The 26,739-nt window shown below is 43.1% G+C and overlaps 1 protein-coding gene across 3 annotated transcripts in view; it reads right to left on the reverse strand.

Moving 5' to 3' along the window:
- Window positions 1-245: 245 nt before the first annotated feature.
- PPFIA1 (PTPRF interacting protein alpha 1) overlaps window positions 246-26,739 on the reverse strand; it is a 113,079-nt gene continuing 86,585 nt past the window's right edge. The window contains exons 20-30 of one of the 3 annotated variants that reach the window (XM_025358049.1): window positions 24,858-24,939; window positions 24,550-24,750; window positions 21,275-21,337; window positions 20,756-20,782; window positions 12,081-12,256; window positions 11,897-11,994; window positions 9,431-9,606; window positions 7,946-8,014; window positions 6,349-6,514; window positions 2,618-2,688; window positions 368-1,774 (exon numbers count right to left, since the gene is read on the reverse strand). In XM_025358049.1, the coding sequence (XP_025213834.1) occupies window positions 2,630-2,688; window positions 6,349-6,514; window positions 7,946-8,014; window positions 9,431-9,606; window positions 11,897-11,994; window positions 12,081-12,256; window positions 20,756-20,782; window positions 21,275-21,337; window positions 24,550-24,750; window positions 24,858-24,939 (1,117 nt within the window). In that variant the 3' untranslated portion in view covers window positions 368-1,774; window positions 2,618-2,629. Of the gene's footprint in view, window positions 1,775-2,617; window positions 2,689-6,348; window positions 6,515-7,945; window positions 8,015-9,430; window positions 9,607-11,896; window positions 11,995-12,080; window positions 12,257-20,755; window positions 20,783-21,274; window positions 21,338-24,549; window positions 24,751-24,857; window positions 24,940-26,739 lie in introns of all 3 variants that reach the window. The other 2 variants (XM_025358051.1, XM_025358052.1) reach the window with 2 other exon arrangements.

Below are 26,739 nucleotides of genomic sequence, written 5' to 3' on the forward strand. Positions count from 1 at the left end.
CTCGTGAGCAGGCAGGGAGAGCAGATGGGAGTGTGAAGCCAGCACTGAGGAAGGAAGCGGAGCTGGGAAACGGTGTTAAGGGACACGTGTGCATGCGCGCAGTCGATGGCCTAGGCTCTGCCTTTGAGCCCTACCCATGGACTGTGTATGTGAGCCCCCACATTTGCATTTAACACCAGGCACCTGTCTCCTGTGGTAATGGGGACCTCCAGAGAAGCAGGCAGGATGATGCCCTGAACCTGCACTTCATCTCCTGGCTGCTTTATTCTGTCAGTTGACTTCTATAATCCAATTGCCATATGGTGACACTGCCTTCCAAAACAGCTATGGTCAATTTCAATGCAATTAGAGCTTATTCTCAGTATTCTTCATTGGCAGTGGAAAATGCTTCAGTACTTTATTGAAAGAAAGCAATAAATAATACTGTGATAAAAATAGTTCAAAAGTAGACTGTACATACTTTGTTACATAATCAGGAAGTTCACAAAAGATTAATAGAAAAACAGAAGAGTAACAATGAATTGTACAAGTAAATTAAAAGCAGAAACCAACTGTGAAAAGACAGGCTGCCTCCACCTCTGTATCTGCTGCACAGGAAATACCACGCCATGGTCTGACACGCTTTGCTGGCTTTTTAATATGCCACTGAAAAAGTAAAAGCCACATCTGCAACTTACACAATCCAAAATGGCTATAACATCGAGGTCTAAAAATGTCCCACTAGGTTCATTCTTTAAACATGTTTACAAACAAATGTAAAAAGATGATTTACATAAGAAAAATAAGGCCTTTATTAGAGCTGCACTGCACTGCTTTCTGGGTCTCCTGCCTTCATCCGCTGTGTGCGCCGACTTGCAGAATGAGCGCGTGGTGCTTGGTGGCTGGCCCTAAGGGGAGCTACATGGGTGTCTCTCCACCCGCTCCCAAGGAGCAGAGGCAGGGAAGAGGGCGCAGGGGCTGGGCTGGTCCCCAGGTTACCCCATCCCAAGTCTCTCCAGCTGAGAGAACTGCTCCCAGCTCACGGTCTCTGTCAGCCACTGAAGACAAGCTCCCCAAATCCAGAGACTAGGCTAGGAAAGCGTTAACCAGTGCTAGGGGCTTCTCATAGTGTTGTGATAGTCTTTTCAGTCCACATTTTATTAGGAGCTGATATTTAACACCAGCTATTTTAAATCTGTTCATGCTGCAGAATAAAGCATTTCTTACTAGAAAAAGTATAGTTAAGGTCAGTCATTAAAATACAATTGCTTGAAATTAGGTATGCTTATTTCAGAATGATTGCTGTAGAGCTAGGCTGCATCTGTAAAGGATAATGCACATTGCTTCTGTCATAATTTTATAAATGTAGTAAAATCCTTTTCATGGTTTATCATTAAAAAATTAATGATAATTACAATAAATGCATAATTTACAAAAGCCCTCTATTTGTTCATAGGATTTATACATACAAGCATTACAGTACATTCATTTGAAAGACTAAAATTAGGTATAAGAAAATGATTTGAAAGGATATTTATAGCCTGGATATACATGAAAAAGTAAGTAACTATATAAATGAAGAGTCATAAGTTTACATAAATATAAGAAACATTAAATTCTAAAATATTTTCTCTATGGTATTCATGAATTTTTCACTAATTAAAAACTCTGTAATAAAATATCTTAGGGTCCATATAACAAGTATTAACAGATTAAAGATTCCATTGGATTCTAAAATGTAGTCTTTGTTGGATTCAAATGCTGCGTAATCATCGGTAGAAGTAGTGTGGGTAAACTGGAAAATAAACACAAACAAAAAGCCACTCAGTGCAGGCTGGGCCGTGCTGACGAAAGGGAGCTTCTGAGGCTGGGGCCCAAACGTCCCAACCCTGGCCCCTCCCCCTCCAGGACCGTCACTTTCTGTGCTGTAGCTGCTCTGAGAATCACTGGCTAGAACATCAAGGGCTATGCACATCAATGAGACAGTTCCTTGGCTGACTTCATTTTGGCTTACGTCTACAAGTTACCAATTACAAATAAAAGATGAACAAACCAGTCAAATATGCCAACGGAGACCTTAAAATTGCTTAGAACAGCAAGGAGAGGGCGGGCCACTCACCAGCCAGAGTCCGTAGTTTTAGGAACCAGTCTCTCCAAACTGACAGGCTATTAGTGTCACACTTAATACAGTATGTAATTAACCACAAAACTTTGGGCTTGTTTCATTCAAGAATGTGTATTTAAAACGAAGCAAGCTTAGGAATCAAGGCCATGTGCATAACGACGTCAGGGTGAGAGACTCCCCTGACGCTCTCTGCCATGCTCTGCTCTCCTCCCCACTGCACCCGCATGACATCCACAGACAATTAAATGAGTCAGCATTTTCAGGTTTAAGGAAACGGTGAAAATACGTTTTTCTTTTCCCTTAAAAAAAAGAGGACACACTAACCTCTTTATGATCAATTGTAACAGCAACATTATCTTAATGGGTACGGAGAGCTTGTGTCTCTATATATTTTAAATTCCCCAAAAACTGCATTGGCTTTCATGGTCCACACCCCTAGTCTGGCACTGCAGCTCCGATGACTCCTGCTGTGCCTCTGAGCCACCTCCAGGGGTTGTGGTGCTCTCTACTCACCAACAGGAGACTTTAGCAGGAGTAAGTCCTGACTGTAGCAGAATCCAACCTCTGTGTTCCTGATACATTGCCTGTTTCAACAGCCACGAGAGGAAGCGTGCAAACACAGCGTGCAGTTAGTCTTAGAACATCACATGAGGGCACAAGTAGACACACATCTTCACAACTACAGCAGCGCCTACGGAGGGACCTGAGGGGAGCTGCCTGAGTGGGCGGGATGGAGCCAGAGAGAGAGATCCAAGTGTCACCCAGTGGTGGCTCTCCCCAGCTCCCAAGGAGCCCCAGGAGACTCTGGAACACTACTCCAAAATACCAAGCACCAAATGGGACAGTAACAATTTCAAAATGTACATCTGCATAAATGACCCTACTTAGAGCGATCCCTTTGCCTGTTACTAAACTCTACATTCATAGACCAATGGGGCTTTCTCCATCTCTGACACTGGTATGAAGGAAACACCACGCGGCACTGCTGATGCTGCCCGGCCCGACTGAGCACAGAGGCCGACGACACTGGGTACAAGGCCAGCCTCAGAGGAGGGGAGAGAACCTCGCAGACCAGCCCCGCTGAGCACAGAGGCCGACGACACTGGGTACGAGGCCAGCCTCAGAGGAGGGGAGAGAACCTCGCAGACCAGCACTAGCTGCGGTGTCTGGGAAGCCATGCCCTTTTCTCCTGGGGAGGAACAGAGCAGGTGCAGAGATCTGGCTGCAGGGGTGGGGCGTTGGCCAGGGAGTGGGGTGAGGGCTGATCTAAAAACTGAAGCCCAGTCTCAGTTCCTACTAGAAATATTAATCATAGAGACCACAGATTTTCGTTCTTGTTCAAGAAACACACTGTGTGGCCAGAAATAAGCCTGATTTCCATTAACAACCTGGAGTTTAAGTTTTTACAAATCAGAAACAGGTACTGGCTGCTCCCGGTTATATGTTTTTTGTTTTCCCACAGGTATACCAGGAACTCTTATCAACATCCTGCATGGTTCCAGCAAAGACGTTAGGACAGTTGGGACTATTGGGTAGGACAGATGATCTTCACAAACCCTCTGACTCTAAGAGCCTGGGAGACCTGCTGGAGTTTACCCCACATTCCCTTAATTAAAAAGCCATTAAAATAATCAATTTTGCTCTGCACGGTGGCTCGCGCCTGTAATTCCAGCAATTTGGGAGGTCAAGGCAGGAGGATTGCTTGAGCCCAAGAGTTTAAGACCAGCCTGGGCAACATGGTGAGACCCCACCTCTACAAAAAGTTAAAAAAACTCGCCAGGTGTGGTGGTGCGCACCTGTGGTCCCAGCTACTTGGGAGGCTGAGGTTGCAGTAAGCCGAGACTGAGCCACTGCACTCCAACCTGGGCAACAGAGTGAGACCGTGTCTCAATAATAATAAAAAAAATAATAATAATAATCCCTTTAGCAGGCTTGTGCCTGAGTTATTTATGTAAGGGTAAAAAGTCTTCTTTATAATAAATTCTCTATACCTTTTAGGTTTACTTTTTTTTTTGGAGACAGTTTTGCTCGTCGCCCAGGCTGGAGTTCAGTGGCATGATTTCAGGTCACTGCAACCTCCGCCTCCCAGGTTCAAGCCATTCTCCTGCCTCAGCCTCCCAGGTAGCTGGGATTATTGGCATGTGTCACCATGCCTGGCAAAATTTTTTGTACTTTTACTAGACACAGGGTTTCACCATGTTAGCCAGGCTGGTTTCCAACTCCTGACCTCAGGTGATCCACCCACCTCGGCCTCCCAAAGTGCTGGGATTACAGGCGTGAGCCACCACGCCGGGCCTAGGTTTACTTTTCATCCATCCAAACTCTCATTCTTAATATTCCTGTTAACATTTAACAAGGGAAATGTGATGTATCAGAAGGAAAACTGAAATGGAAGCCACAAGGAAACAAGAAAGCACTCATGTGGACTCTGCAGGTGATAGCGCTTGAGCTGAAGGCCAAGTTACAGTTACATTTTCTAAGAATTATCTGCATGACTCTTGGAGGAAAAATGCTAATTTTAAAAAAGTTCTTAGTTATACTGAGTTTTCCCCCTTAAGTATATTCTCAAACTCTGGCAAACAATAAATAAATAATACAGCCTTTTACTAAAAATGCCACAAAGTAAGCTATTCTCACCCAAAGTGTCCAGCTTAACTAAGGTTTTATATAAATGTACTTTTCTTTTGATTTTTATACAGGTGATAGAGAACAAAATTTATGAACTTACTTATGGGAGGGGCTGATGACAAAAAAAAATTTGCAAAAACCCCATTAGCACAGTTTTCAATTATTATTAATTATTATTATTATTATTATTTGTAGAGATGGGGTCTCACTGTGTTGCCCAGGCTAGTCTCAAACTTGAGCTCAAGTGATCCTCCTGCCTCTCAGCCTCCCAAAGTGCTAGGATTACTGGCATAAGCTATCATACCTGGCCCCTAATTAGCATTTAAATTTTTTTTTTTTTTTTTTTTTTTTTTGAGACAGGGTCTCAGTCTGTCATCAAGGCTGGAGTCCAGTGGCACAATCTCAGCTCACTGCACCCTCTGCCTCCCAAATCCAAATGATTCTCATGCCTCAGCCTCCCAAGTAGCTGGGATTACAAGCATGTGCCACCACACCTGGTTAATTTTTGTACTTTTTTTTTTGCAGAGACGGGGTTTTGCCATGTTGGCCAGGCAGGTCTTGAACTCCTGGCCTCAAGGATTAGCACAGTTTTTAATGCCACTTCCTTTTCTTCAGTCTGCTCACTGGCCTCAGAACTGAGCATGAGTGACACCTGTGTGTAGCACAGGGGCTGCCATACGGCCCCCACTGACACGGGCTCAGAACTTCACCAGCTTTATGAATGATGCATTTAATCATCGCAACTACTCTATGAGGAAGACACTACCATGACGACCATTTTACAGATGGGGAAACCGAGGCACAGTTTAGTTAAATGACTTGCTCAGGGTCATGCACCTCCTAGCGGCAGAGCTGGAGTCAAACCTAGGCAGCCTGGCTCTTCAACCTGTGCACTGCCTTTCATTAGATGAGTACAAGATCAGAGCTGAGAGACCTGTCAGGAAGCCATGGTCAACTGTTAACCTCAAATCAAAGCGGCTGTCAAAGGGAAAATCCCAAACTGTGCTTGAAATCATGGCAGTGATGCTCTCTCTCTGGCTGGTATATTCATGGCTGCCTCGCTCCACTGGGGACTTCTTGGAGGTTCACCGTCCTCCCTTCCCTGCCCTCTAATGGGTAGACACGTGACTGCACAGAACAGCAGCAGCAGGGAGGGCCAAAAGGACAGGCAGAGCTCACACAAGCTATAAACTGTGTGTTCTTTAAAATATACTGTTATATTCTCCGGTGTGGAGAGCAGTGAATCATGTGGTTTGGAAGCTACTACTACACTACTATTTCCAGAAAGAGCTTTCTAGCACGGCCTGTCACAGACACGTATTTACAAGTATGCCTCAGTCTCCCTCTGAGAACACAGACGAATACTGGGCTTTATTAGTTGGAAAAATATGCTAAGATTCAACCAGACAAGAATGTTTAAAAAATTCTATTATTATGGTTAAACTTTTATAAACAAATGTTAGAGTTAATTTAAAAACATTTATATTTGGACATGCAACCATACTCAAGTGCCTTGTAACATATTAACTGGACCGTTTTAGATCATTATTAATGTTCCAGACAAAAAGCTGCTCATGCTCCCAGCAAGTGGCAGGTTAGCGCGACCCATCACATACCGTCCATCTGCATCTTCTTTGGCTGCATTGAGGGGGAAGACATAGAAGAAGTGACCCGGAAGTTTGCAGGGAGAGTCTCTGCTGACCCAGCAGCTAAGCCGCGAATGTCCTTTGGTCTAAACTTTTTTCTCCATGAAGGTGCTCTCCTAAAGCTTTTATCATCATCCTGGTAAATTAAACAACAAAAAACAAGATGCATTTTAAAAAATAAACGTCAGAGATGTAAAGTTAAATGTCCTTTAAAATGACTGCTGAACTCAAGAATGTACGTATTCTTGTTCACGTGTATTTCATCCCTTCTTGATGACCACACAATATATTGCCCAAACTGGAACTTCAGCGTGAAATGGGGCGTGGTGATGGTCCGGCTGGGCCTCAGCTGGCGAAGTGAGGTCGGTGCTGGGCCATGGGGATGTGCTCCTTCTCCCCAGCATCGTGTTCTACTTCTTACCTTGCAGGAATCACTTTCTTGCTATTACATAATACATTTTTATTTATCTTAAAAATAGTTTATTTTTCATTTTTATTTATTTTTTTACAGACAGAGTCTAGACCTGTTGCCCAGGCTGGAATGCAGTGGTGTGATTATAGTTCACTGTAACCTCAAACTCCTGGGCTCAAGCCATCCTCCCACTGCAGCCTCCTAAGTAGCTGGGAGTACAGGTATGCCCCTGCCACGTGCAGCTCTACAAACAATTTTTAAGCTATAAACAATTCTATCTTATGCCAGGATACAGCCAACGAGTGCTTCATCTTTAGAGGTGGCCTTCTATTCTCTCTGTCAAACTCAAGTTTTCTTAAGGTCCAATTAAGAGACTCCTAATAGTGTGAAACAAATGAGTCATGGTTTGAAGGGGAAATTAACATGTTGTGTTTTTAATATACTTCTGAAACACGCCACCCCACCAATGCACAGGATTATGGGGGGTATACTCTGGACTGGGGTAGGATACCTAGTGGTCCCTAAAACCCAACTTACAGACTCTATTCCTAAGCTGCAACCAATGTTTTATGATGTGAAAACCATTTTTGAGGGATGTCAAAAATTAAAGAGCAAAAATAACAAAACTACCTTCTTGAAGGTATTACTTTTGTGGGTTTTTTTGGGGGGTGTTTTTTTCTTTTTGAGATAGAGTTTCTCTCTGTTGCCCAGGCTGGAGTGCAGTGGCGCAATCTTAGCTCACTGCAACCTCCACCTCCCAGGTTTAAGCGATTCTCCAGCCTCAGCTTCCCAAGTAGCTGCGATTATAGGCACCTACCACCACGCCTGGCTAATTTTTGTGTTTTTTAGTAGAAATGGGGTTTCACCATATTGGCCAGGCTGGTCTTAAACTCCTGACCTCAGGTGATACCCCTGCCTCCGCCTCCCAAAGTGCTGGGATTACACGCATGAGCCACTGCGCCTGGCCCAGGTATGAGTTTTTAAAGGCTCATTTGTTAATAAATTCATAAGAGCAAATCCTAACTTCTAACATCCAGAGAGACTGCCTAGCTACATGATGTCCTGAGTATAATAATAACAGCTTACATTTCACACACATTTAAACATTTACACACGTTTCATAGACATTTAAAGAACATTAGGCCAAAAACTTACTTCATCAAACCTTCTATCAGTCCCCATGACCAAAAGGTTGTTAAATTCTCTTTCCAAGACAGCACGAGCCTGAAATAACCAAAGGATAACAAATAAAACTTTCATCAAATCTAATTTGAAGGGTGTTAGCATCATAATTGTTTTTTAAACCAAGACTTAAACTCCCTCACTGCTGGCTGGGTGCGGTGGCTCATGCCTGTAATCCCAACACTTTGGGAGACCGAGGCGCACAAACCACCTGAGGTCAGGAGTTCAAGACCAGACTGGTCAACATGGTAAAACCCCGTCTCTACTAAAACTATAAAAATTAGGACCTAGGTGTGGTGACTCATGCCTGTAATCCCAGTACTTTGGGAGGCCGAGACGGGCAGATCAGTTGAGGTCAGGAGTTTGAGACCAGATTGGCCAATGTGGTGAAACCCCGTCTCTACTAAAAATACAAAAATTAGCTGGGCGTGGTGGCGTGTGCCAGTAATCTCAGCTACTTGGGAAGCTGAGGCAGGAAAATCACTTGAACCTGGGAGGCAGAGGGTGCAGTGAGCCAAGATCGCACCATTGCACTCCAGTCTGGGCAACAAGAGTGAAACTCCATCTCAAAACAAACAAACAAAAATTCCTTCACTACTATGACTATATTGAACCATAATAATATTTTAAATCAGGGCATCTAATGTGGAGTCTATGGATGGACTTTTGCAGAAAGGGATCCATGATCCTTGGAGTCATATTAACAAGGGTGTGTGGGTTGGTCAGGGGTACTGGCAAAAGATATTCAACGCCTTTTTGTTTTTTTCTTTTTCTTTGGGATGGGGTCTCACTCTGTCACCCAGGCTGGAGTGCAGTGGCGCAATGGCAGCTCATCACAACCTCCACTTCCTGGGCCAAGTGATCCCCCTGCCTTGGCCTCCCAAGTAGCTGGGACTACAGGCATGTGCCACCACACCTGGCTAATTTTTTGTATTTTTTTGTAGAGACAGAGCTTCACCATGATGGCCAGGCTGGTCTTGAACTCCTGGACTCAAGCAGTCTGCCTACCTGGGCCTCCCAAAGTGTTGGGGTTGTGGGCATGAGCCACCTCGCCTGGCATATTCAATGTTCTGTAGAGGAATAAAAGTTCTCTGTTTTTCAAATGAGCCCATAAGTCAAAAAGAATTACATAAGGCAATTACCCATAAAAACAAAACTAATAAAATCTTCATGTGGCACACCTAAAAATACTTCCCTTTCCATGTAAGAACTAAATATATGTCACTCTTCTGATCGGGCACATGGGCTGGAATGAAAGATCCTCCTTATCTGGTTTATTGCAGGACTCTCATGCTTTCAACAGAAAAGGGAAAGGTGATAGACCAAAAACAAAAAGACAAAAAAACTAGTTGTCTGAAGGTTTTTTTTTTTTCTAAGTTTTCTTTCTATTCAAATAACTGTCTATAATCAGGGCACCAACTGAACACTGAATGCAGACACGGACAGGCTTGGCATCACCTGTGTGTTTTGCGTTGGGATCTGTAATAGCAGTGCCAGTGCACTGAAGTCGAAGGTTTCGTCTAAGGCCAGAAGTGCTCCGTGAACACCACTCTCTATAAGATTGTTTGCATATTCTTTAAGGCCAATTGATAGGATCCAGCGAATCACTCGATCATTGCTCCAAACAAGCACGTCTGCAAAAGAATAAAGACAATTATAAAAGTGGCTTCAGAAAGCCATCTTTATCACATGTACCGGGAATGCAGGAGAAAGATTCCTACCATGGTTCCTAATCCTTCGGCTCCTGACAAAAGTGCTGGGAGACACTGCTAAATAGACAATCATTTGCTGCACTGAGACAATGGTGTCCTGGCCCTGCTCCACTCTCAGGGAGACTCTCCCATTAGAACTCATCCTTCCAGTGAGCACAAGAGGAATGAAGTTATTATTTCTAGAGAAAAGAAGATGAGGAGGATCCAGGGATCAGAAGCCAGAGGACTGCAAGAACGTGAATACCTAACATGTATAAACATGCTTCACACACAGACTGGAGTCTTCTGAAAACTTCATCACGGATGGAGCTGGCTTCAGAATAAAATGAACACTTTGCATAATTCCACAGAAACCTCTCATTTCTAATCTTGACGTCTTTGTCTCATTTTAAAATGAGAGAAACTTAAAAATATCATCCAGCATATTAGAGGCTTTGCAGAAAATCTTTTTTTTTCCTCTCTCTCTTTTTTTATTGACAAGGTGCTGCTCTGTCGCCCAGTCTGGATACAGCCTGGTACCATCACAGCTCACTGCAGCCTCAACCTCTGGGGCTCAAGCGATTTTTTCCACCTCAGCCTCCTGAGGAGCTGGAACTACAGGCGTATGTCACGAAGCCCAGCTAATTTTTTGGTACTGACAGGGTTTCACTGTGTTGCCCAGGCTGGTCTTGAACTCATGGGCTCAGATAATACTCCTGCCTTGGCCTCCCAAAGTGTTGAGATTACAGGCATAAGCTACCATGCCTGGTCACAATATCTTAAGAAAATTAACAAATTATTCAATTTGCTCTATTAGATCTAAAAATAGCCACTCTATAAAAATATATGCAGATGATCACCAATCACTTCCAAAGACAGTTTTTGTCTATTGGAAAAAGATGTAAAATAGATACAGAAAACGAAACAGATGGACATATTTCATTTCCAATGCCCTTTTCTGGATAAAAGTCCACACATATACACACATTGTATAAATGTCGACTTACGACTTTTCTCCTGATTCACATTAACTCAATCATGAGTAAACTTCCCTTCAGCTGGGCCATCTCCCAACCATATTTTTATCCTTAGTTTCTTTCTTAGTAAAAAGTGGGGATGAAAACAGCACTTAGACTGACAGGGCTGAGGGAAAGACGAAAGAAGCCAACCCTGGAGTGCTTGGAGCACCACCCGGTGCCTACTCACTGTGAGTAAGGCTGGCCTCTTCTTATCGCTATTGTTATTAGTGGCTTCCTTGCATTCCAGGAATTCTGGGAGTCATTACTCTGAGCTTAATGTTTACCATCTAACTTTAAAACCAAATTCTGACTGGGTGTGGTGGCTCACACCTGTAATCCCAACACTTTGGAAGACCAAGGTGGGAGGATCGCCTGAGCTCAAAAGTTCGAGATCAGCCTACGTGACATAGCGAGACCCTGTCTCACGCCTGTAGTCCCAGCAGCTACCAGGGAGGCTAAGGCAGGAAGAGCACTTGAGCCCAGGAGTTCAAGGCTACAGTGAGCTGTGATCACACCACTTCACTCCAGCCCAGCCTGGGCTAGACAGCGAGACCCTGTCTCAAAATAAAATAAATAAGTAAACAAAGAAATAAATTTGAGTACCGAGTGAGAGGCTCCCCAACAGAGAGGAGAACCAACCCCACGTCTTCTGGATGAATGTCCCACGTCCTCTAACCTCCCTGGCCTGTGTTTTCCAACTGAAATGCCTTTTCCTTACCCTAAGCAGCTCCTCCACCTTCTTCAAGGACTGGCTGAAATGTGGACGCTGCTTCTCCTTCCACTCTGGGAGCAGAACTGCATGGCGCTTTCCTGTGTTCCTGAACCCCTTGGATAAGCCCCCAGTCATATTTCTTACACTTGAATCATAAAGTGAGCTTTGCTCTGTTGTTATCTAACAGTGTGGAACAGCATTTTGGAGTGAAGGAGTACACAGGGCATGACCAAAGGAAAACTCTCCACTCATAGGAAATGACTAGCCTGAGACATTTAACCTCCAGACTGAGGTGTGAGAACACAGGGAACAGTTCTCTGGCTGTGGAAGAGGATGTCAAAAGCACTCATCTTCATCCAGCCCTCCTCTGCAATGACACTAGACTAGTTTTCTCCACTTAAATTTAGCCTTTCTTGATTTTTTGGAAAACAGGAAGTCACTGAGGCTGCAAACACACCAGCAAGTAGGAGTGAACTAAATCAATTAAATGTCATGTACTAGCCTTTTATTTCACTCTGACTTTCTTCTCTTTTTCTTTCCAGTTCTTTCCGGTCATAATTTAACCTTCTCAGGCACATAATTCCACACTGGAAACTGTTTCTATTTGGAAGAAAAGAGAGATGATTTAGAGATGGTAACAGTGAAAAATCTTAGCCAATTAGTAAGAACTATCTCCATTAAGTTACCTGTGAAAACTGTCGACCATTTTCAGCTGCCCTCGAAGGTCTTTCTTGGTCAAGTGGTCCAGCATCCTGGCGTCTACAAGGCACTCCATGAAGTAGCTACGGTACTGGGGTAGGCCCAGGCTGGGGAGCCACTCGTTGCCGATCCACTCATGGTTCATGTCCCCATAGGCGAGTGTCTGCTTTTCATAAATGAAAAAGGTCAGTTATGGAGGAAGTCTCAAAAGCAGTTTAAATCATTTTTAAATTGAATTTTTAATCTATTACCTATATTCTCAAAGGCTAAACTAGTGATAATTTTATAACTGCAAAACAATTTGATCTCTTCTTCTCACCTTTTAAATGTTAGTAAAATTTTTATACAATAGGAATCGTAACATTAAAAATATATGATTCATTGTGATAAATTTAACTTTTTAATCAAACTACAAAAAAAACTGTACCTGGCTACAAATTTCCTCTCTGAAATAGTTTTTAATATAATAATATGACAACAAAGATTGATCACGACTCATGAACAAGTTTGAAGGCTGAATTAAACACTGCTCCCTAAAATTATCTCTGGTTGGTTTACATTTTAACACTTTGTTTTCCTAAACAAAAAATCTATTTCAAAATCAGTAAAAGTAAGTTAAAATATAGTTTTAGAGAAGAGATAAAGCAACAACCAATAGGACTGAAACACACAAATCCACAATTACAGTTGAAAAAATTCAACACTTCTTTCTCATAGCAATTGATGAAAAGAGCAAAAAAAGAAAAAACTAAGAATATAGAAAACCTAAACTAACAACCCTTAACCAACCTGACCTGACATTTTGTAGAACACACCACCCAACAACAGAATATAGAACACTCCACCCAATAACAGAATGTAGAACACGGCGCCCAACAACAGAATATAGAATGTGCCACCCAAACAATAGAATACAGAACACATCACCCAACAACAGAATACAGAACACGCCACCCAAAAAGAGAATATAGAACACACCATCGAACAACAGAATATAGAACATCCACCCAACAGCGGAATATAGAACACTCCACTCAACAAGAGAATATAGAACATGGCACCCAACAACAGAAGATAGAACACGCCACCCAACAACAGAATATAGAACACGCCACCTAACAAAAGAACACAGAACACTCCATCCAACAACAGAATATAGAACATGCCACCCAACAACAGAATATAGAACAATCCACCGAACAGAATACAGAACAATCCACCCAACAACAGAATACAGAATACGCCACCCAACAACCGAATATAGAACACGCCACCCAACAACAGAATATAGAACAATCCACCCAACAGAATAGAGAACAATCCACCCAACAACAGAATACAGAACACGCCACCCAACAACAGAATATAGAACAATCTACCCAACAACAGAATATAGAACAATACACCCAACAGAATATAGTACACAGCACCCAACAACAGAATATAGAACACGCCACCCAACAACCGAATACAGAACACACCACCCAACAACAGAATACAGAACATGCCACCCAACAACTGAATATAGAACACGCCACCCAACAACAGAATATAGAACACGCCACCCAACAACAGAATATAGAACACGCCACCCAACAACAGAATATACAACAATCCATCCAACAACAGAATATAGAACAATCCACCCAACAACAGAATATAGAACACAGCACCCAACAACAGAATATAGAACACACCACCCAACAACAGAATATAGAACACGCCACCCAACAACCGAATATAGAACACGCCACCCAACAACAGAATATAGAACACGCCACCCAACAACCGAATATAGAACACGCCACCCAACAACAGAATATAGAACACACCACCCAACAACAGAATATACAACAATCCACCCAATAACAGAATATAGAACACAGCACCCAACAACAGAGTATAGAACACGCCACCCAACAACAGAATATAGAACACGCCACCCAACAACAGAATATAGAACAATCCATCCAACAACAGAATACAGAACAATCCACCCAACAACAGAATATAGAACAATCCACTCAACAACAGAATATGCAACATTCCACCAAACAACAGCATACAGATCACTCCACCAACAACAGAATATAGAACATGCCACCCAACAACAGAATATAGAACACGTCACCCAACAATAGAATACAGAACATGCCACCCAGTAACTGAATATAGAACCGTCCACCCAACAACAGAATATGCAACACTCCACCCAACAACAGAATACAGAACACTCCACCGACAACAGAATATAGAACACACCACCCAACAACAGAAGACAGAACGCGCCACCCAACAACAGAAGATAGAATGTACCACCAAACAACAGAATATACAACACGCCACACAACAGAATATAGGACACGCCGCCCAAAAACAGAATATAGAACACACCACCCAACAAAAGATAGAACACACCACCCAACAACAGAATACAGAACACGCCACCAACAACAGAATATAGAACATTCCACCCAACAACAGAATACAGAACAATCCACCAACAACAGAATACAGAACACTCCACCAACAACAGAATATAGAACACTCCACCCAACAACAGAATATACAACACGCCACCCAACAACAGAATATACAACATGCCACCCAACAACAGAATATACAACAATCCACCCAAGAACAGAATATACAACAATCCACCCAACAACAGAATATACAACAATCCACCCAACAACAGAATATAGGACACACCACCCAACAACAGAATATAGAACACGCCACCCGAGAACAGAATACAGAATATGCCACCTGACAACAAAATATAGAACATGCCACCTGACAACAGAATATAGAACACGCCACCCGACAACAGAATATAGAACACGCCACCCAACAACCGAATATCAGACACTCCACTCTACAACAGAATATAGGACACACCATCCAACAACAGAAGATAAAACACTTCACCCAACAGAAGATAGAACACGCCACCCAACAACAGAATATATATTCTTTTACTATCTGTATAGTATATTCTTGCAGACAGACAAATCTCAACATACTTAAAGAGACTGAAATCAAGGTACATTCTCTTGACTTCAACAGAAATTAGAAATCAATAATAAAACGCTATCTAGAACCCCCTACTAAATATTTAAAAATTAGCATACTTCTAAATAATTCACATCAAGAAATTACAAGGGGAAATTGTTCCCTCTGTCACCCAGGCTGGAGTGCAGTGGCGCGATCTTGGATCACTGCAACCTCGCTTCCAGGGTTCAAGTCATTCTCCTGCCTCAGCCTCCCGAGTAGCTGGGATTACAAGCACAAGCCACCACACCCGACTAATTTTTGTATTTTTAGTAGAGATGGGGTTTCGCCATGTTGGCTAGCCAGGCTGGTCTCAAACTCCTGACCTCAAGTGATCCACCACCCACCTCCGCCTCCCAAACTGCTAGGATTACAGGCATGAGCCACTGCGCCCAACCAGAAAATATTTTTAAAGAAACTTTTAAAAAATTCAAAAATTGTGGGAAATGGTTAAAACAATACCTTGAGAGCAAAAATCATGTCAAAGGATTATCAATGCAGAAAGACCTAGAAAATCAATGATCCAAGAGTCTGCTTTTAAAAACTTAAACTAGGCTGGTGCGGTGGCTCACACTTGTAATCCTAGCACTCCAGCAGGCCAAGGCAGGTGGATCACCTTTGGTCAGGAGTTCGAGACCAGCCTCACCAACATAGTGAAATCCCATCTCTACTAAAAATACAAAAATTAGCTGGGCATGGTGGCATGTGCCCACAGTCCCAGCTACTCGAGAGGCTAAGGCAGGAGAATGGATTGAACCCGGGAGGTGGAGGACGCAGTGAGCCGAGATCATGCCACGGTACTCCAGCCTGGGGGATAGAGCAAGGCTCTGTCTCAAAATAAAAAAAATTAAAACTTAAACTAGAAGAACAAATGAAGTCTCCAGCAAGCAGAAGGAAGAAGGTAAAACAGAAATCAATGAAACAGAAAACAGAAAAATAACAGCAAATAAACTAGTGAAATGAAAATCTAGTACTTCATAAATATTAATCAAATTAACAAACTCTAGCTGGACTACATAAGGCAAAACAGAAGACATAAATCACCACTATCAAGAATGAAAGAGGGGACCAGCCTGGCCAACAGGGCAAAACCTCATCTCTACTAAAAATACAAAAATCAGCCAGGCATGGTGGCACATGCCTGTAATCCCAGCTACTCGGGAGGCTGAGGCATGAAAATTGCTTGAACCGGGAGGCGGAGGTTGCAGTCAGCCAAGATTGAGCCACTGCACTCCAGTCTGGGCAACAGAGCGAGACCCCATCTCAAAAAAAAAAAAAAAAAAAAAAGTTAGAGGGCAGCCAGGTATGGTGGCACATGCCGGTAACTTCAGCTACTCAGCAGGCTGAAGCAGAGGATGGCTTGAGCCCAGGTGTCTGAGACCAGCCTGGGCAACACAGTGAGATCTTGTCTCAAAAACAAAAACAGAGTAACAACAAAAAGGGGACATCAATACAGATTCAATTGACATTGAAAGAATAAGGGAATACTGTGGACAATTTTAAGCAACTTAGATGAAATGGACAAATTTCTTTTTTTTTTTTTTTTTGAGACGGAGTCTTGCTCTGTCACCCAGGCTGGAGTGCGGTGGCCGGATCTCTGCTCACTGCAAGCTCCGCCTCCTGGGTTTACGCCATTCTCCTGCCTCAGCCTCCTGAGTAGCTGGGACTACAGGCGCTCGCCACCTCGCCCGGCTAGTTTTTTGTATTTTTTTTAGTAGAGACGGGGTTTCACCGTGTTAGCCAGGATGGTCTCGATCTCCTGACCTCGTGATCCGCCCGTCTCGGCCTCCCAAAGTGCTGGGATTACAGGCTTGAGCCACCGCGCCCGGCGAAATGGACAAATTTCTTAAAAGATAAACTACCAAAGCTTCTCAGAAACAGGTAACACGTATCTCTATTAGAACCTGAAGTTGTAATCATAAATCTTCTAACACAAAAAAAAGAAAATCTCTACCCAAGATAGCTTCACTGAATTCTACCAAACATTTATCAACATAAATAAATAACCAAAATTCTACACGAAGTGTTCCAAAAAAGTCTGAAACACCTTATCTCATTCTATGAGGCCAGCGTTATCCTGAGAGCAAAACCAAAGATGTAACAGAACTATAGATCAATAGCCCTCAGGCAGATCCAAAAATATGTAACAAAATATTGCCAAGTCAACAATAAGTTAAAACAATAAGATATCATGACAAGTATGGCTTATTATTCTAGAAACATAAGTTGATTCAATATTTGAAATGAAACTCACCATATGAAGAGATTGAAAAAAACCGTATCATCTCAAAAGATGCAGAATAAGCATTTGACAAGATTTGTCATCATTTATGGAACTCCAAGCATTCCGGAAATGTAAGAAAAAAGTGCCTCAACTGGATAAAAGGCATCTACAAAAACCCTACAGCGAACATCATACTTAATGTAAAAGACTGAATGTTCAGCTGGGCATGGCAGCTTTTGCCTATAATCCCAGCACTTTGGGAGGCAGAGGTGGGTGGGTCACTTGAGGTCAGGAGTTTGAGAACAGCCTGGGCAACATGGTGAAATCCTGTCTCTTAAAAAAAAAAAAAAAAAAAGACTGAATGTGTTTCTCCTAAGACAAGGAACAAACTAAGGATGTCCACTCTCACCACTTCCATTCTACACTGTACTGGAAATCCTAGCCACTGTAATAGGTCAAGAAAGAGAAATAAAAAGTACATAAATTACAAAAGAAATAAAATTGTCTTTATTTGAAGATGATAACATTATCAATGTAGAAAAGGAATCTACAAAATAGCTATCAGAATAAGTGGGTTTAAGCAAAGTTGTAGGATACAAGGCCAATTTATAAAAATGAACTGTATTTCTAAATACTAGCAATGAACTGAAAATTGAAATTTAAAAAGTACCATTTATAGTGGCATCAAAACCTGTAAAATCCTCAGGGATAAATCTAACAGAATGGATGCAAAATGTATACAATACAAAATAACTAACACATTACATACACGCACATACTGAAGGAAGGTACCCAAGGTACCTGAAGTCTCCAGCTGAGGAAGACTAAGTTATGGTCACGGAATTCTGCAGTTACATTATGGGGTCTTTGTAATGGCTCTCAACTAACACCATGTTGGTCTTGAAACTCTGGCTTCCAGTATCATTTGTTATTTGGTCCAAGCTAGAAGCAATAACTCAAAGTCTAACAAAGAATGTTTAAATTCTACTAGAAAAAAAATGCTTCACCACTTTCTCTAAAAAGAAAGAAATATGCCAAACATTTTTGGGTAATCATCAAGCTATCTAACAGTATCACCATGCTTGTTTCACTCTTCTAAACCTTACCCTTACCGGCCTGATATTTATTTATTTATTTATTTAGAGACAGGGTCTTGCTCTGTCACCCAGGCTGGAGTGCAGTGGCATGATCTCGGCTTACTGCAACCTCCAATTTCCGGATTCAAGCGATTTTCCAGCCTAAGCCCCCCAAACATCTGGGACTACAGTCTCAAGCCACCGATACCTGGCTAATTGTTATATTCTTTGTAGAGACAGGGTTTTCCCATGTTGCCCAGGCTGGTCTTGAACTCCTGGGCTGAAAGTGATCCACCTGCCTTGGCCTCCCAAAGTGCTGGGATTACAGGCGTGAGCCACCCACCACACCTGGCCCAGGCCTGATACGTGTAGCATGGATATCTGGTATTATTTTCTTGCTTGCTGATTATGTATTCTTAAATGGGGAAATTAAACAAAGGAAATGTCTAAATAGAAAACTGCATGGAAGCAGAACCCTACTTATTTCTGTTTCCTCATTTTATGCTCTGCTCAGACTCCTGAAGTGGCCTTTAACATAAACTCCCAGAAGGATCACGCTCCATCCCAGGGAGACCCACCTCTTCTCCTGGGCTGCGTTAGCAGCCTTCTGGAAAAAAAAAACATACCAGGTGATCTCAGTCAAGAGAACATCCGAACTAGAAGAGACACCCACTGCACAGTGTTTATTCCCATCACTGAAACAGTCACAAGTACAACCCAGTTTTATGAACTCCATAAAATGGGAGCTCCATGATGGGGGGACCACGGGTGTCCTGCTCACAGATGTTTCGCGCAGCCAGCACTCTTACTATTTGTCAAATGAGGTATACATGGTTTTGAGCACGCCTTGATGCTTTCCTCCTGAGTGTCTAGGGGCAGCTCAAAGTTCTCCCCGGTTTAAGAGCTGGCCACTGTGGACTGCCCTTGGCAGCGGTGGCAGTCCTATCTGGAAGACAGGAAGGAGGAAGGAGGGAAAAGTGATGCGAGCTTCCACTAGACTGCATGTCGGCTAGTGCTGGAGTCATCACCACACCTCAGTCTTGTTTGTATTTTCACTGCAAAGAGCAAGCTCAAGCTTATTTAATTTACACTTCATGTCTCTGACTCAGGCAATTTCATACTGAAGTATTAACCAAGTTCTGCTACTTGGTGGAAAATATACTGAAATTTAAGTAATTATGAAATGTACCCTATATAATTCATTTATGGTCATTATTGGTCCTGTAAAGAGATATCTAACAAGTTAAACAATGAGGTTATTTATCTGGAAGAGAGGCACAGAATGCTTAAATCAAGAGAGAAAAAAGCCCACAGAGTCACATTATAGCTACTCTATTTGGTTAAAAAAAATAAAAAATAAATAAAGGTGTGGGGACAGTCTAATGGGCTAGATTTTAGGAGCACCAAGAATAGGAAACAGCTGCTTCAATCATCACCTCGTAATCAGGAAAATTATGACTTAAAATCTTTTTGATTCTTTTCAGATATGAAATGATTCTTCTGAAGCCCTTGAATACAGTCCATTCGGGAAAGCCTCTACAACCGCCTGTCCGTGCCTCATGGCTGCGATGTGCCACTGAGACACACACCCTGACCACAGAAGGCCACTGAGACACACACCCTGACCACAGAAGGCCACTGAGACACACACCCTGACCACAGAAGGCTGGTGGCATCGCACGGAAGGAACCGCTGACATTTCAGCAAGCTGTCTGAACGTACAGAATGCAAAACAGTTGGGATAGAGCTTTTGGTGAGTTAAAGAATTGAGCAGCTGAAAATTCAAATGTACAGTACTCGAGAAGAGGCTTAATTCCTTAGGATTCCATTAGTAAGAAAATCTTTAAGTGGACATAGTATTAGGATAGTATTTAGTAAAAAAAATCAACACAAAGACACAGAGGAAAAGTCACTATAACAATTTTTATGTTTGGAAATTTATTAGAACACAATTTCCCCATCAGTATATCTTGTAATTAACGTTACCCTACCAGGAAATTACATACATAATCTCAGAAGCTGCCTAAGCCACAAGACTTTGTATAAAAGATCATATGTTAAACAAAGCAATCTATATTAATTAAAAATAACTGCCATGGCACCATATGAGAAATGTTCAAAATTGTCCATGAGACGTACTCTTTAATCCTATGCTTGACTAGTGCTTTCAAATCATTAACAATCCTGTACGCTGAATAAATTAAGATGCTATAAACATCAAAAAAAGTAGATTACACAAGTTTTCATACTCCAATTGCTTTTTGCTGCTGTACATGTAGTGAAGAATATATTACAGAAAGACTCCAACCTGAGCCCAGCTTCCCTCCTCATCTTCCTGGGGTTACGTGGTTAGGAATGCAAAAGAACATAACTATTAGTATTGGTGAGCTCGGTAGTGCAGGCAAAGCAACTCTGCAGGGAAGATGCAGCTTCACTGAGTGAAAAAGTTCAGACTAGCAAAGCATCATGCAAAACTCATGCAAAACCAACAATTTCAACTTCTCATGCAAGAAGCAGACTCTCTCCATGCCAAGCACATCCATGGAAGGAGAAAGGGCCACACAGACACACGGAGGCTCAACTGAGATCTCTCCAAAAAGAGAGCTAGGTTAAAGCTATTCTAAAGAGAGAGTCTACCAACTTTAAGTTCCTGGAAAAAATCTAAAATACAAATTCTACTTACACATTCAACTAATAACGAAAGGAAATACTTATCTGGAACAATTGAATGGAAAATAACATTTTTGTTTCAACAAAAAGGCAAAGAACCCAGACGGTCTTAGTGGAAAATGCGCGGGGGGAGTGCAGGCTGTGGTGCGTGACTAACCGTTTGCGGCGTGGCTGCGAGCGTTTCCATCTCTTCATGTGTTAACCAGACATTTCCTGTGGTCTAAGGTGACCCCAGTGCACCAACCACATCCAGGGCAAGGGAAGCAGTGACAAAGAGGAGAGGGGCACACGCATAAGCCACAGGCACAGAGAAGGGGCCGAGGAGGCAAAGTTCGCTCTTCTCACTTTTCAGTTCAGATGCCCGTACAGAATAACCATTCCCTGTTAACACCGTGTGGTCAACACCACCAGGAGAAGAGCACACAATGCCCAGAGCTTTAGATGCCATGCTTACCCGAGGTATGTGAAATATCAAGAGAAGAAAACACGTTGTGTACTTCTGGAAACTTTGAGTAATTCTCAAGTAACTATTGATTCAATATATTTAAAACAGATTAACAACAAAGAACCCAGCATGAAACTCTTGCTTTGGCCATTGGAGGGCTTTCTGCCGCAGATGCTCCGTGATGGCCTGGAAGGCTGAAGGCAGGCCACAGGCAGAGGGGGTCATGGATGTGCTAAGCAGTGTCGATGGCTCTGTGCAGCCATCAGAACCAGACACGAGACAGACAGTGGCCTGTGTGTCTACTTGAGGGAGATTTTTTCCTTACACTTTGACATGGTGTGAAGTTTGCCTTAGGTGAGGTGTTCTCCGTCATTACTGAAGACAGTGGATAAACACGGGAGAAACCACTCAGCACCTTCATTTTCAGCAAGGCCACTCTCATGTAGAACAACCAGAGAAGAGCTCAGACACTGCTCCCGAGGCAGGCCATGGGAAAGGAGCTCTCGGAGCAACAGGGGAGGACAAAGCTTATTGTTCATCACCATAATTTGTTCACTAACAAGAAAAAAATAAATAAAACAAATAAAACCCCTCAAAACGTGTTTTGTAAGGTAAACTGGGAGCCCTGAATCCAGCGGTGATGTGCTCCTTGGAGAAGTGTGCCTGGGAGGCTCTTCATCGCAACAACAATTTGTGTTCTCCTGAGGAGACTAAAAGCAGAGACTGGGAATCCAGCCAGTGTAAAAAGTCTGAACTTTATACATCTGGAGTTGGCCTGCCCTTATCTCCCAATAACCATTCTTGTTTTTATTAACATAGTTCTTCTTTCTCAAGTAGGACAACCCTTCTTAAGGGCTTTCAGGGACTTCCTACATGGAGAGAAACTGTATGAGTACAGCTCATGTTGGATGAACATTTGCAGATTTGTGAACTGCTTGAAATCCTGAGCTCCCAGGGTCCTTAGCTCCCCAAACGGAAAATACCTACAGGCCAAACAAATCAAATACAGTAAAACACTGGTTATAAGGCAACCAGTGATCTCATCTTTATTTTTCCCTTTAGTTTTTATTTTAAAAAATTGTTCACAGGGCCGGGCATGGTGGCTCACGCCTGTAATCCCAGCACTTTGGGAGGCCGAGGCGGGCGGATCACAAGGTCAGGAGATCGAGACCACGGTGAAACCCAGTCTCTACTAAAAATACAAAAAATTATCCGGGCGCGGTGGCTGGCGCCTGTAGTCCCAGCTACTCAGGAGGCTGAGCCAGGAGAATGGCGTGAACCCGGGAGGCGGAGCTTGCAGTGAGCCGAGATTGCGTCACTGCACTCCAGCCTGGGTGACAGAGCAAGACTCCGTCTCAAAAAAAAAAAAAAAAATTGTTCACAAACTGGAATGATGGGGAAGGGAGGATCAGAATTCTTTAGGGACCTTTTCCAGGCATGGCTGTGCATGCCTGTAGTCACAGCTACTTGGCAGTCTGAGGCAGGAAGATCGCTTGAGCCCAGGAGTTCCAGACCAGCCTAGGCAACACAGTGAGACCCATTCTCTACAAAAAATACAAAAATGCCTTAGGGATCAATTTTGACGGTGGGATAACAAGTATCTCTTACTAGTATGTCAGCTATATTTCAATAGATGCTTCTGGCTGGGCATGGTGGCTCACACCTGTAACTTCAGCACTCAGGGACGCTGAGGCAGGAGGACTACTTGAGGCCAGGAGTTCGAGACCAGCCTGGTCAACATAGCAAGACCCTGTCTCTAAAAAGTTTTTAGAAAGTAGCTAGGTGTGGTGGTGCACACCAGTAGTCCCAAGTATTTGGGAGGCTGAGGTGGGAGGATTGCTTGAACCCAAGAGGTTGAGGCTGCAGTGAGCTATGACTGAGCCACTGTACTCCAGCCTGGGTGACAGAGTAAGACCTTGCCTCTAAAAACTAAAGAACTTAAATAAATACATACATACATACATAAATATATAAATAAATGGGTGCTTCTAAGAAGGCGGAAGAGCCAGTCCTCTGAACTAGACACAAAAATTTTACTCAAGATGCTGCTTACACATAGAATGATACAGATGAATTCACAGACATAACATTAAGTGAAAGAAGCCAGACACAAGAGAGTGAATACTACAGGATCTTGTTTATCCACATAAAGAATGAAACAAACAGAGCAGTCTATGGCGTCAGGAGCCAAGCACTCACCCCTAGGGAAGGGGCAGTGCCTCAAAAGGAGCAGGAGGCCTTCAAAGCCCTGGTCAGATCCCATTTTTCAGTGTAGGCGTGGACCACACAGGGGATGCTGACTTACAAATCATTTAACTGTTCACTCATATGTGTGTTTCTCTATATGTATATTATATTCCAGTAACATTTAAAAACACACTATAATTGGCTTAGCAAATATCTTTATATATAGTACAAATGTTAATTACTCATTCAGTTTGAATCACAAAAACTGAAAAATGAAATTCAAAACAATTATAAAATGTGTCCTTAAATATTAACTTTTTCCTTCAAGAGACCCTTAGACCGATTCAATTTTGATAAACTCAGCCGGGCGTGGTGGCTCATGCCTGTAATCCCAGCACATTGGAAGGCTGAGGTGGGAGGACTGCTTGAGCCCAGGAGTGTAAGACCAGCCTGGGCAACACAGCGAGACCCCCATCTCTACCAATTTTTTAAGTATTTTCATATTTCATATTTTTCATATTTAAATTTATAATTGCTTTTCTATGTTTAAAAAAGCTCATATTTTTTTATAGTATGATGCCATTCTAGCCAATCTTTCATAAAAGCATTTAATGAAGTTTCTTTGACCACCCAATTCCCCCAAAATTAAAAGTCCTAATGTATCTGATGCTAAAATTTTGAATTGGAACTATACTTGATGTGCTGTTAAGGAACTGGAGAAGCAATGTCAACAGGGCAGTGATACCTTCAGAGAGGCACTCCCTGTTTCCAAAGAATGCAGGGCTTGTCTCTGAACGTACCGTTCTAGACGTGGGCGGGGCGGACGGGCTGGTCAGCGACATGATCTCCTGGATGGCCAGCCTCAGCTTCAGTCTGTGCAGGGGGTTGCTGATGCCGATCTCACGCTGGATCTCCGTGTCGGACAGGGCCGACATGATGGCCCCGCTTTTCACATTTGCTCGGCAGGCAGCCACATACCAGGCTGGCATCCCAACCCAGAGCTGGAGGCAGAAAGCGGAAAGCAGCACAGTGAGGTACAGTCTACAAGGCAGAACTGCAAGTTCACATACTGTAACCCATGCAACTGCGTGTTAAATGAAGGACGTACCTCCAGCCAGACCACAACCGTTGGCCCGTCCCATTGGGCAAAAGGTAAACCTTGTCTCCGGGCTTCCTCCAGCAATTCATGCCTACAAAGGAGAAGATATTGAAAATTAGAGAATCAGCCAGGCATGGTAGCTCACACCTGTAATCCCAGCTCTTTGGGAGGCCGAGGCAGGAGGACCACTTGAGCCCAGGAGTTCAAGACCAGCCTAGACAACACAGCGAGACCCCATCTCTACAAAAAATTTTAAACATTAGCACGGTGTAGTGGCACACCTCTGTAGTCCCAGCTGCTTGGGAGGCTGAGGCAGGAAGACTGCTTGAGGCCAGTAGTTCAAGAGCAGCCTGGGCAATATAATAAGATGCATCTCTACAAAAATTTAAAAAGAAATTAAAAAGAATTAGCCAGGCATGGTGACGCATGCCTGTAGTCTCAGCTACTTGGGAGGCTGAGGTGGAAGGACTGCCTGAGTCCAGGAGGCCGAGGCTACAGTAAGCCATGACTGTGCCACTGCACTCCAGCCTAGGCAACCGAGTGAGACCCTATCTCTAAAAAACAAAAATTAAAACCAGCAAAAACAAAAACAAAATCAAGGAACCACTATTATATGCATATATAAAATAAGTTAACAAAGTGTTCTGAGCATTTGCAAAAGTCTAACAGTACGCAGTCTGCCCTCTGTGTCTGTGGCTTCCACATCCACACATTCAACCAACTGCAGATCAAAAATATTCAGTGGGAAAAAACAATAAAAATCAATACAGCACAACAGCTATTTACAAAGCATTTACATTCCACTGGGTATTCTAAGGAACCTAGAGACGATTTGAAGTCTACGGGAGATTATGCCTATGTTATATGGAAACACCGTGACATTTTATACAGAAGACTTAAGCTTCCATGGATTTGGGTCTTCAGGAGGGGTCCTGGAACCAATCCCCCACAGACTCTGAGACATGACTACAAATTCTCATCATTTTCCTTTCATCTTCTACAGTTTTACATTATCAACACCATCCATTCCACATTAGTTCTGTGCACACTACAAAGAATGCCTGAGTGAGAAAACACTGAATGACTCCCTCTGATTCCCTACAGAATCCCCACCTCCTTACAGAATCAAAGAATTATTACCAACTTTAAAAACACCAGCAGAGGCTGGGCGCGGTGGCTCATGCCTGTAACCCCAGAACTTTGGGAGGCTGAGGCGGGTGGATCATGAGGTCAGGAGATCGAGACCATCCTGGCTAACACGGTGAAACCCCATCTCTAATAAAAAATACAAAAAATTGGCCGTGCGCGGTGGCTCAAGCCTGTAATCCCAGCACTTTGGGAGGCCGAGACGGGCGGATCACGAGGTCAGGAGATCAAGACCATCCTGGCTAACACGGTGAAACCCCGTCTCTACTAAAAAAATACAAAAAACTAGCCGGGCGCGGTGGCGGGCGCCTGTAGTCCCAACTACTCGGGAGGCTGAGGCAGGAGAATGGCGTAAACCCGGGAGGCGGAGCTTGCAGTGAGCTGAGATCCAGCCACTGCACTCCAGCCTGGGCGGCAGAGCGAGACTCCGTCTCAAAAAAAAAATACAAAAAATTAACTGGACATGGTGACGCATGCCTGTAATCACAGCTACTCGGGAGGCTGAGGCAGGAGAATCACTTGAACCCGGGAGGCAGAATTTGCAGTGAGCTGAGATCATGCCATTGCACTCCAGCCTGGGTGATAGAGCAAGACTCTATCTCAAAAAACAAACAACAAAAAAATCAACAACAACAAAAAAAACAGCAGCAGAGCCTTCACATCCAAGGTATAGGACATTCAAGGAAAACAATCACAATTCCCTTTTTAAACAATGAAGACAACTATCTGGAAAGAGGAAACCACA

The sequence above is a fragment of the Theropithecus gelada genome, chromosome 14, assembly GCF_003255815.1.
Source record: "Theropithecus gelada isolate Dixy chromosome 14, Tgel_1.0, whole genome shotgun sequence".
Taxonomy (NCBI): Eukaryota; Metazoa; Chordata; class Mammalia; order Primates; family Cercopithecidae; genus Theropithecus; species Theropithecus gelada.